The 12,031-nt window shown below is 50.5% G+C and overlaps 2 protein-coding genes and 1 non-coding gene across 6 annotated transcripts in view; 1 reads left to right on the top strand and 2 right to left on the bottom strand.

The window, feature by feature from the left end:
- XRCC2 (X-ray repair cross complementing 2) overlaps positions 1–12,031 on the bottom strand; it is an 813,538-nt gene that overhangs the window by 533,710 nt on the left and 267,797 nt on the right. The gene's annotated exons all lie outside the window — the stretch shown is intronic.
- The window catches only part of DPP6 (dipeptidyl peptidase like 6), a 257,968-nt gene that overhangs the window by 228,234 nt on the left and 17,703 nt on the right, over positions 1–12,031 (top strand). For all 4 annotated transcript variants that reach the window (XM_049785272.1, XM_049785270.1, XM_049785273.1 and 1 more), the window contains exons 10-14: positions 1,300–1,397; positions 3,358–3,481; positions 5,205–5,243; positions 11,288–11,395; positions 11,820–11,911. In XM_049785272.1, coding sequence (XP_049641229.1) covers positions 1,300–1,397; positions 3,358–3,481; positions 5,205–5,243; positions 11,288–11,395; positions 11,820–11,911 — 461 coding nt within the window. The remainder of the gene's footprint in view (positions 1–1,299; positions 1,398–3,357; positions 3,482–5,204; positions 5,244–11,287; positions 11,396–11,819; positions 11,912–12,031) is intronic.
- Positions 7,784–7,888, bottom strand: LOC126026886 (U6 spliceosomal RNA). Its single transcript, XR_007502086.1, has one exon. It is a non-coding gene; the product is annotated as a U6 spliceosomal RNA (small nuclear RNA).

Here is a 12,031-nt window from a genome sequence, read left to right as displayed (position 1 = left end):
AATGGGGCTCAGTGTGGGAACGAAGCATTCATGACCCTACATGCAGCCAGTGCCCCCTACATGCCTCTGTTCCCATCTCCTGTAGAAGCAGCTGCTCCTATAGCCCCCTAGGCCTTGGCACCCCAGGGTGTTCCCATCAGGCTCCCTGGTTCCTTCCTCAGTGGGTGCCCCACTGTCTCCTCTACTTCTGCACCCCACATCACACACCACCCTTACCACTGACACCAGATACAACACAGCACATGCAACATGTATGCCTCACCCCATGCATCACATGCAATGCACAGAACATGCAAGATATGTCATGCAGAGTCCACATGCAGCAAATAACACATATCGACTGTAACATTCATGACATGTTCAACATACATCACGTCTATAGCATACCACACACACCCTACAACAGGCACTGTAAAGTTCACACCATACATGGCACATATATATACACATCACATAAAACTATGTCACCTCACACAGTCCACATATCGCACACACCACATTTATACCTGCTACAAACATGTAGCATCCATACCCCACACACCCCACTCAGATACATTTATCATACCACATACATCCAGCACAATACAACACACTTAGCCCATGTGCATACCACATAGCAATGCCATACACATATCACATGCCACACACAAAACAGCACTCATAATGTGTGCCATACCACACATGCCATACATGTCACATGTGGTACACACCAAGCACATACATACTGTGACTATCTAACTGCCCTAAGATGAGGTATTCCCTGCTGAGCTCTCACTGGGGCCCCCAATTCGGACTTACGATTGGAAGAGCAGATGTTCCGACTGCAGGGATCTGGGAAGGGCACTGAACCAGATTGCAGAGCCCCAGCCTGCTGGGAACCCACTGATCTCTGTGGAATCTCAAGTCTGGCTAAGACCAGAGGGGTCTGTGTTGTCTCTCCTAAACCAAAGCCGTGAGGCCCCACCATATCCCCAGGAATGACACATCCTGGGCAAATGGCAGAGGTTGTCAGGAAAGAAGCACTTTCTCACCCCCACTCCTGTCTCTGCATGTCCTGGGAGGGGCCAAATGGGACCCTGCTGGGCCGTGGTGACTCTTACGAATCCCTCCTATCTGTGTTTGCCACCTCTATCAGGGCTAGGAGGGATTGGCGATATCGGGGTGGGAATCCCCAGTGCTGTCAGATCCCAAGCAGGAACCTTTGCTCTGAGTGTTGAGCCCAGAGCCCCCTCAAGCCCCCTTCTGGAGAGACATCTATTCGGGAACTCTGTGCTGATAGTCTGTCCTTTTGCCCCCCAGGCCGGCTTCGAGAACCCCAGCATCTCCCTGCACGTCATCGGCTTGAACGGGCCTACCCATGACCTGGAGATGGCGCCACCTGACGACCCCCGCATGAGGTTGGTGACAGGGCGGGAGGCACAATCCCCCTGGGGTCTATGCAGGAGCAGGTACACCCACAGCTCACTAAGGTGCCCAGGGTGTGTCCTGTTCTCAGAGCTGTCCTGGGCAGGACAATGAAAGAGACGAGTGTGTGTTTACGCTGGGCACGGCCACCCTCCGTCTCCATGTGGCTGTCACTTCCCTTGGCTGAAATTTGCAAGGTCCACACCTCCTCCGCTTCCCTGCAGCTGATCGGATGCTGCCTGCCCCCCCCCCCAACCCCACATGCCTCATCTGGCCCCTTTGCTCCCAGCCCTGCTCAGCCTCAGCTGTCAGCAGCTTTGCAGGGATCCAAAGCTCCAGGAAGTGACTAGGTGACAAGGCTCTTGATCCTGGGGCCAGAGGCTGAGCCCCGTTAATATTTCATGGCAGACAAATGGGTTGATAAAAATTTCATGGTGGTGCCTGGGAGGCATCTCAGCGTTAATCTGAAGGCTCTGGGCCTGTGTGGGAACCTGGCACCATTCACGGCCACCATTCATGTCCTTTCTGGCTGGCATGTGGGTCCACCTTTGCAGTCACATTGGCTCAGCAGGTCTAGCTGGGAGAGGGAGGCAAGTCTGGAGGTGCCCTGCAGGAGGTGCTGAGCTGTGCCTGTTCCTCTAAACCTGTACAATGTCCTGTTGGAGGAAGGGGAAGTTGGTGGCACTTTTGTCACTGAGGGCTGGAAATTGGCCATGCTCACACTGGGTGAAATGAACAGGATCTTCCCTGTTCCTGGGGTCTCCTTTCACCTGTACCAGGGACTTCTTGGACACCTCTTCATCTCCAATGGACCAATGTGCAGGGGCAATCAACAGCTCCCCCAAAAGTACCATGACCAGCCGCAGGCTGCCCCAACTCTCCCACATACACAGGCTGTAGCCCTGGGAGTAACTTGAACCCGGGGAAGGAGGGTATCCTCCAGGGTCTCTGCTCAAGCACGCTTCATGAAAAAGCACACTTTCTCATCCCCTCCCTTGTACATGGCATGTCACTCGCAAACCTTGTTTAGCAAGACACCATCATTCCATCCTGGGCCCCTGGCTGATTCCTCTGAGTGTTCATTATTGTGCCCTGTGGTTGGACATATTGGGAGTCCTGGTTACTGGGCTCCCAGGGCCAGTGAGGGGGGATTGACCACTGTGCTTCAACACTTGGCTTGTGAGCAGTTGACCCAGATCATCCAATAGAGTCCCCGAGCACCACCAGTAAGGACAGCTGAGCACAGAGCCAGGAGTCAGCCCTAAGCATTGCTGGATATGGCCCCAAATAAATAACTCACAATGGCTCTTGGGCTTTATCTGTAAGTTGTTGCCAGATGAACGAAAGAAGGTTTCTGGCCCCGTGTAGAACCTGGGGCAGCCGAGCAACTAGCTGTGCAACAGCCTTAGGATGTTCTAGAATCCATGTTTCCTTCTTGCTTTCAAATTAACTATTTTCCCCTTACTAATCCAGTTTGGGGAGAAGTGTGGGCGATTGAACTCACCCTCCGCAGTCCCACTCACCTTGTGCTAAGTTCAGCACCAGAGCCGGGCATGGTTTCCGTCAATAGGCCTGTGGAGTCTAGCACAGCAAAGTCAGCCTGGACCCTTCTCCTTCATTGTCTAGACTCTAGGCGTCTAGACTCTGATGTACAGGAAGCAGGAGCCTCTTGGGGGCTGCCTCCCCCTCGCTGAGGGCCCCTAGCTCTGTCCCCCCACTGCCACTGGGAATGGGAGTCTCACTGGAGCACTAGGAAATGAAGCTGCTGCCTCTGTGGGCTCGTCTCGGAAGGAAGCATGTTTCTGAGCAGCTTAGCTCAGCTCAGGAATGACTGACTGGAATTTGCTGGAGGACCTCCAGGCAGGACCCCCTGGACTATGCCCTTTCACCACACCACCGGTGTGGTACACTCTCTGTGAACTGCCTCTCCACTAACCCTGGTCTGCCCGCCAGGGAGTACTACATCACCATGGTGAAGTGGGCCACTAGCACCAAGGTTGCTGTGAACTGGCTGAGCCGGGCACAGAATGTATCCATCCTCACCCTCTGCGATGCCACCACTGGAGTCTGCACCAAGGTAGGAGCCAGGAGTGGGAGACAGAGAAGGGGGGGAGAGGGACGGCAGGGAGGGAGGGGAAGGCAGGTCCTGGCTGCAGCCCTGAGCTGATTCTGCTGTGCTGCCACCTTGTGAGGGCATCAAATACTGCAGCAAACTCAGCAGCCTCTCTAGGGATAAAGATGTCACACTGAGGGGCCGGAGTGGTAGGGCACAGCGGTAGAGCTTTTGCCTTGCACGCTTCCAACCCGGGACAAATTTGGGTTCAATCCTTGGCATCTCCCATATGGTTCCCCGAGCCTTCCAGGAGCAATTTCTGAGCACAGAGCCCTGAGTAACCCCTGAGTGCCACCAGGTATGGCCCCCGCAAAAAAAAAAAACAAAACAAAGCAAAAAGTTACACTGATGACAAACCCAGCAGGCAAGCAAGTACCTACACCTCCATCAGCCATGTGCTCTCCCCCTTCTCTTCACATTATGGCTCCATAAATGAGCACAGTCCCCATTTTCCAGTTGGTGTTCAGACAGATGGGCTGGTCTGGGGCCATTGGGGATAATGGACCTGAACAGAGCTGGACTGACTTTTCTCAGGCCAGTACCTATCCCCCATTTATCCCTGAGCCCCTGCATATTTGGCCACAACCCTTGGGGTCCCCCAAGAAGCACCCCAAAGTCTAGGAGTTTCTACTTGAGTTCATGTGTAGTGAGAAGCTGAAATAGAGAAGAGGGGGTGACAGTGTGTCCTGGAGGGGGCAAGAGAATGAGACACAGCCAGACCGTCACCAAGGGGTGAGGGTAGACCCCTACCTGCCTCGATAGCACCCCCATCCACTCTCTCAAGAACCCTGAAGGGCACCCCCAGAGGTCCCACCTGAAGGGTAGAAGTCTCGTTAAGCCATGTGGACTTAAGGGTGTCCATAACAGCCAGTACCCACCCATTCACTGGCACCATATTCTGAGCACAGAGATGACAAGTTGCTGAGACTAATGTGCTCTGAGAGGACTCAGAAACAAGAAGGGCGTGGGTGACTCTGGTGGGGGGGGGGGTTTCTTCTGGAAAAGGATGGAAAGAGGAGCCCACAGGGGGAGAGGGAATGACCCACGTGTCCCTGATTGCCAACAGCACCACGGGAAATCAGGTGGTCAGTCTGACAGACAGAGCCTCGTGTGGTCAGCGCCACAGACAGACCCCACATGTTGGCACTGTGGACAGGGCAGCCTGGTTCCTTGATCTGGTCAGCACCACAGACAGAGCCTCGTTTGGTTGGTGTTAGGACCATGGATAGAGCCCTGGGTCGGCCCTCATTAAGGGCATCCATGAAAGATGGGGATTGGTGTTTGTGCTTCTGCTGTTTCCCCCTGACACTTCCTTTTACATAATTCTCAGGTCCTCTTTTTATTTTCATTAAAAAATCTTTTTTATTATGGTCTGAAATGATAGCACAGCGGGGAGGTAGTTTGTCTTGTATACACCAACCTGGGTTCAATCTCCAGCACCCCAAATCTCCAGACCCAGCCACTGGGCCACAGACTGAACTATTTCACCTTTCCTTATAGTGGGTCTTCTACTGTCTGTAAGCCACAAGGGGCTTTAGGAGGCCACACTCAGCTGTTCTCGGGGCTTACTGCTGGCTCAGGGGACCCTTGTGGCTCCAGGAATATAAGACTGAGCTCATCCAATGCCTGACCCACTGGGCTGCCTTTTCCTCCCTGCATGTGTCTTAAAGCTCTGATTTCCTTTCAGAAACACGAGGATGAAAGCGAAGCCTGGCTCCACAGACAGGTAAGTAGGGCCCTTTAGGAACCCCCCCCTTGTCTGCCCACGTCCACGTCCCACAGCACATGTGGTCATGGACACCCTTCAGTTTCCTCATGTTGAACCCCTGTGTGGGTGGTGGTCTGGGGCTGATGAGCCCCTTCTTTCCTCCATGGTTCCCCCACTACTTATGGAGGCATAGACAGCTCTGCAGAAGAGAGTTGGACTTGCCGCTTCTGAGAATACACATACCGGGCTCAGCTCCAGTGCTCAGACGTCCTGTCAGTGAGTTAAAGTGATGAACACAGATGCTCTTCTGAGAGAGCCTGATGAGATCAAAGACAGCCAAGGCACAATCTGGGCCCCCGCTACTCTCAGTGTGGTCTCCTGGCTGTCTCACAGAAGTAGACCCTCTGTGGTTCAGCATGCATGCATCTTTCTGGGAAATGCAGCTGCCAGACTGGCTCAGGATGATCCAGAGCATGACAGACAGGATCAGAGAGCTCTGACAGGCTGGCAGGAACTCGCCCCTGGCAAGGAAGATCTAGACTCACCAAAGACAGTGCTTGTGGCATTGCTGACACCTTTCTTGATCTTTTTCTCCTTCCACATTCTGATTCTCAAAAGGAACAGTGGGAGTTTGTAAGCTTTGTTCTTTTTCTGCCAAGTGGTAAAAAAAAAATTGCCCAAAGTTTCTCCCAGAAAAAAAGTACTGAAAGATTCAAGTGTCAAGCATTATGGTACAAGCATTTCCCTTATCAGTATGAAAATGTCAAGGTGGACATACAGCAGCAATGATTCTCCTGGAGCATTCTAGCAGCTCCAAATGTCCTATGTGCTGCTTTTATCTGTGGATTGAACTTCATTTCTCTTGGGGACGATAGCCCTGGAAATCCACCATTGCCATCAAATGCTTCCACTCTCTCTTCTATGTCCATCACATCCAGATGTCCAGAGTTTGTTTTCCTGTGTCCACTTTTGGTGCCAAGTCAGAGCCGAGACCAGACATTTTGTGAGCAAGGACTTGGGGACTCAAGTAGTGTAAGATGACACAAATCCAAACATAGTGAAATCACCCCCACATGCTTTAGATCCAAGCCCAAGCTGACAGGGTAATGCAGGTCAGGTAACTGTGAAGAATTAATAAACTAAGCCAATCAGAAAAGAATCACAGTCAGTGGCTTTTTTGCCTCATGGTACCTGAGTGCACTAAGCCAAACTGACTCTTTCTTATTAAACCAATACCCATTCTCCAGGAGGGATGTCAAGCAATACAGGTGGGCTTTTACCCATAAAGGGCTAGGTGAAAAGGAAAGAGAAAGTTGGATTAATAGATGGGTGTTTTCTTACAAGTCCACTCTTTCTGTTAAAGAAAAAATAACAGAGGCCAGAGTGATAGTGCAGTAGTAGGGTGTTTGCCTTGCATGTGGTCGTCCCAGGACGGACCTTGGTTTAATCCCCAGTGTCCTATATGGTCGGTCCCCCAAGCCAAGAGCGATTTCTGAGCACATGGCCAGGAGTAGCCCCTGAGCGTCACTGGGTGTGGCCCAAAAACCAAAAAAAAAAAATTTGAGAAAGGCTACGAAAGTTTTGTTCTACTGTCCTCATCAGAGGTGGAAACCCCAAATCAGAATTTATAAAAATGGTTATTTTATATAGGCACAGTAAATGTTGGCTACAACATTGGCCGGAGAGATAGCATGGAGCTAAGGTGTTTGCCTTGCATGCAGAAGGATAATGGTTCGAATCCCGGCATCCCATATGGTCCTCTGAGCCTGCCAGGAGCAATTTCTGAGCATAGAGCCAGGAGTAATCCCTGAGCACTGCCAGGCGTGACCCAAAAACCAAAAATAAAAAATCAAAGGTTAGATTGTATGCATCATTCTCAAAACAATCAGCTTTTTCCATATAATTGTCTTCTCCATACCACAGATTTTTTTCATAGACTTCTCTGAAGAGACTTCACTGCAGATACACTTAATTTGAAAATATTTAAGCATTTTACCCTGATCACTGTAATATGAGTCTAGAACATCCAAGTTCCCTTTCCATAAACTTCCCTAAGCAAAATCAGAAGAACGGGCCAGAGTGGTAGTGCAGTGGTAGAGTGCTTGCCTTGCATACAGGTGACCCAGGACAGACCTCAGTTTGATCCATGGCGTCCCATATGATCCCCCAACCCAGGAGCAATTTCTGAATGCATGGCCAGGAGTAGCCCCTGAACGCCACCGGGTATGGCCCACAAAGCAAGAATAAAAACTCAGAAGAAAAATTCTGCGCATAATAAGTGCTAAAACTTTCTTACTGTAATAAGTCTACAGTATCCACGTTCCTTTTCATTGACTTCTGTGGACAAAGACAATAGAGCATTTAAGCAGACATAATTTTGAGAATAAGTTGTGACATAATACAAATAATCAAGCATCAAACATTCACTAAGATAGTGAGCACTGCTAAAATCTCACAACATTATGCATTTCCCCAAAACTGTGCAAACTAATATTAAACCACTAAAGTTGGATACGAAAATTTTCGTTTGCAGGGGGCATAAAACAAAACCGTTTTTTTAAAATATGGAACACTTCACGAATTTGTGTGTCATCCTTGTGCAGGGGCCATGCTAATCGGTATCATTCCAAAAGATCTATATGGGTAGAACAGATAGTTTAACCAGCAATAGTGGTTAACCAATAGTTAACCAATAGTGGTTAACCAGTGCAAATAGTGTCAAGAGATTAACCTAGAAGAAAGTTGCAGGAGGTTCTGAAAGCAGTTTCTCCTCGGTTGGACTTCTGTTGGGCTTGGATCCTTCTGCAGTAGGCTCCTGGGGTTGTCTGGGACAAAATGGCCTTTGGCTCCTAGGCTGAAATCTGGGTGGGGAACCCGCTCATCTCCCTGCTGTTGGTCCCCTCAAATGGGGCTTTCTCTTTGGCTTCTCTCCCATCATTGACCTCGATAAGCTGCTGCAGGTTGAGGAGATGAGGTCCTCACACAAAGCACCTTTGGTAGAAGAAAAGCAGTGGGCCTCAGCCTCTGGGACACTGCTCAGTCTTCAGCTCTCTCTCCCCTTCACTGCCTGCTTCTGCCCCACGTAAGCGGGGTCTCTGCCACATTTAGAACAGGGGCCATGTGCACCGATGTTTCAGTGACAAGCACTGCACACTCAGTCCAGCTGAAGGAGGCCATCACGGTGATTATCCACCAGAGGATCAAGTTCCTTACTATCATTGGGTTCTTCTCAGGTCCTCGAGTTGCTGTTTAAGTGCCAGCTGTAAAATAAATCACCATGCTTTATTAAATCACCCCACACCCTGACTCTGATGCAGATAGGGTAGCGGCGAAGAGTTAATAAGCCACGCCAGTCAGGAAAGTATCATAGATTCAGTAGCTTTCACCTTGTGGTATGTCTGAGCATGCTAAGCCAAACTGACTCTCTTTATTAAACCAATACCCATTCACCAGAAGGTTAAGCGATCCAGGTGGGCTTTTATATATCAAAGGGGCTATGTGAAAAAGAAAGAGAAAATTGAGGGAATGCCTTTGTTTTGGGTTAAGAGTTGGGTATCATCTAACAGAGTAGTTTCTGTAAAGTGGAGTTGGATGGTGCTCAACTTGATTGGGTAGTGTTTCAGTCTCAGTGAAAGGGCATGTTTCCCATTGACCACAAGGGAAGAAGGTCGGGAAGGAAGGAGCTGAGAGAAACCCTGATTGTCCATCCTGTGCACTGTGTAGGAGTCAGACCTTGCTCCGTGCCAAGCTCTGTGGGTGCAGGCATGGATTCACTATGTTCCTGATGCATGCCATGGGGAGTGCAACTGCATAGAGGAACCATGTTTGCTGACTGTTGATGGTTATTGGTTTGTGACCACCTTTGGGCCAACGTGATTGGTGATACTAAGGAGTCACATGAGTGAAAAGGGCAAAGAGTCACCTTTGGACAACCCTCTCAAGTAAGACATCCAGAAACTTCAGCCTTGAAGCTTGAAAGAGCGTATGATTGGCAGGGATGAAGGGATTCAGAGATCTCTGCCGATGAAGTGAAAAAAAAAAAAAAAAACAGCACTGTGGAAGATAAACTGCCATCTGCAGAACTCAAACTCCCTTGTTGCAAGTCAGCCCCTCAAGAGGTTGACTGATGGAGGGATGGAGGATGAGGTCTTTCCCCCGAAGCTCGAAGCACCCATCTGCCATCCTGTCTAGCCGACGGTTCTGAGGCGAAATGGCGGGTAAACAGCTCGCAGACAGTCAGGCATGTGGAAATATTAGCTTTATTCGGGGAACAAGACTGAAGTCCAAAGCCTCAGCATCAGTTCCTGCCAAAAGCCCTTCGCCTTCAACAGACCCTTGTTTTTCTCCCCCAGAATCAGGTACCACCCAATGGTGGGATCAGATACCACCCAATGGTGGAAGCAGAATCAGGTACCACCCTAGGGTGGGGGCAGAATGCCAGGTCACACCCTAGGGTAGGGCACAATCACCGATCAGGTTAGGGTCTGTAACATAATAATCCCCTAAAATATTTACATACACAACACTCCCTGAGGCACCAAGTTCCTTTATCCATACTCATGGTGCCTTTTCATGGAAAAGATGTAAGGGGGGATTTCCTGTGTCAAAAAAGCCAGTGTTTGTGCCTTCACTCACCAGCCTTGAAACGTTTCCTGGAGCAGTGGAAAGGTGACATGAGGAAAAAGCAATGCTTTCTCAATCTGAAGCAATTCTCTGGGAATAGTTACTGGTTACACTTAGTGTGTTTTTTCCCCTGGGACTGAAGAAATAGAACAGCAGTCAGGGTGCTGGTCTTACAGATGTCCAAAATCCCCTATAGTCCAACAATCACTGCCACGTTTGATCTGTGAGCAGAGTCAGGAGTAGTCTCAGCATAGACGGGTGTGGTCCAAAAATCTAAAGAAAATTGCCCCATTTTCTCTGCCCCAAATACATACACTTGCCCAGAAAATCAAGACAATGACATCCTGTGTCTGACCTGCTGTTGGCAAACAGATATGCATTTTAAAAGCCAAGCACACAGCTGGTTTTCCATTCCATCCCCCTTTTAAATATCATGCTCCTGAGTCTAAATAGAAAATCAAATATTTTCCGATTAAAGATTTAATTTTATTGAACATACTCATGAAGATTAAATGTCATTTTAACCTCATTTGTTCACCGCTCTGGGCACGTCCTGTTTGCATGCTTTCATGTGCCACAGTGAGCTTCATGCTTCTAGTATAGGCTGTGTTTGTCTCCTTCCCTGCATTAGCACGAGGGTGGGGCTTGCATTAGGATGTGTCTCCGGAAGTCAGTTTATTGGTATTCACAGATGGGAACTTTCCAGCTGGAACTTGAGGATGCCAAGCTGCCAAAGCTACCGACAGCAAAAACGATCCCTGCTCTGGAGTTGCCGTGACAACTTGCCTGCCCATGAGAGTGTGCAGGACCTCAAGTGTGAAGGCAGTCAGCCTGTGGCAGAGCAGCTCACTCTGGCTCAGCTTTGCTTCCAGCCTAGAAATGTGTCCAGATCTGTTTGCCAGAGCAGCACCTTCTTGCAGGCCCACCCTGCCACAGCTAAGCTACCTGTTTCATGGAGCAGGAAACAGCCCCAGGCCCTCAAGAATCTCTGCACTGCCCCGCATCCACCCGGGGGCAGCATCAAGCAACGTCCAGGTCACCTCCTCACTGTATCCACGTGGGGGCAGCACGAGCACAAACTGAAGCCCAGGAGTAACTGTGGCACCACCTCACTGCATCCACCTGGGACATCACCAAGCACAGCCCAGGGCACCTTCCCGCACCCACGTGAGGGCACTGCCGACTGAACACAGCTCAGGGCACCTTCTCATTTTATGTATGAAGGGGCAGCGCCAAAGACCAGAGGCTTACTTTGTCCACTACTGTGCAGGCCAGGAACTCCTAATTCCCAGCCCTCCTGGGGCAAGGCATCTATCCCCAAAGGAAAGGCCCCCCACAACTTCAGTTCTCCCACCTGCTTTAGAAACACCCTGAGACAGTCCTGTTGTCAGCTGCCTAGGGGAACGGTTTTGTAGCCCTAACAGGCCCTTTGTCCACAGAACGAGGAGCCCATGTTCTCAGGGGATGGACGCACCTTCTTCTTCGTCCGGGCCATCCCACAAGGCGGGCAGGGCAAGTTCTACCATATCACTGTGTCCTCGTCCCAGGTAACCTGCCCTCGGGGCCCCATATCCCGCTGGCATCTTGGGGTGTGCAAAGTGACGGTGGAAGGGATGTTTCTGCAAAAGGCAGAACAGAGGCTGATAGGAGAAGGCCACTCTCTCCCCTGCTATCCATCATACACACACACACACACACACACACACACACACACAGGCATTGCACATGCACGCACAAACACATGAACATCTGGGCCCACTACCCACCCTGTCCCCCCAGTCCCAGATGCACATTAATCCCCATGAGGAGCCTCTCACTGCACCTCAGTCCCTGCTGAGCCCAATGGGGGCAGACACAGAATCCTACTGAGGACAGGTCGGGTGGATAGATCCCACTAAGCACTTTTGAGGGTGGACTCAGAGTCCTGCTGGGGATAGGGAGTGGAGAGAGCCTGTGCCCCATCTATTCCAGCCCAACAGCAGCAATGACAACATCCAGTCCATCACCTCTGGGGACTGGGACGTTACCAAGATCCTGTCCTATGACGAGAAGCGCAACAAAATGTGAGTGTGGAGTGGTGTGGACAGTGGGTGTGACTTGTGGGCACGACCTTCCCTGTGATGGGCCTGGCTGTGGGTCGTGGGAGGGGCCATGGGTGGCGCCTGAAGTCAGCCTTGGTTCCA

The sequence above is a fragment of the Suncus etruscus genome, chromosome 13 (assembly GCF_024139225.1).
Source record: "Suncus etruscus isolate mSunEtr1 chromosome 13, mSunEtr1.pri.cur, whole genome shotgun sequence".
In the NCBI taxonomy this organism is placed as follows: domain Eukaryota; kingdom Metazoa; phylum Chordata; class Mammalia; order Eulipotyphla; family Soricidae; genus Suncus; species Suncus etruscus.
The sequence above is the reverse complement of the archived record's forward strand: the minus strand, read 5'-3'. Positions and strand labels throughout refer to the sequence as shown.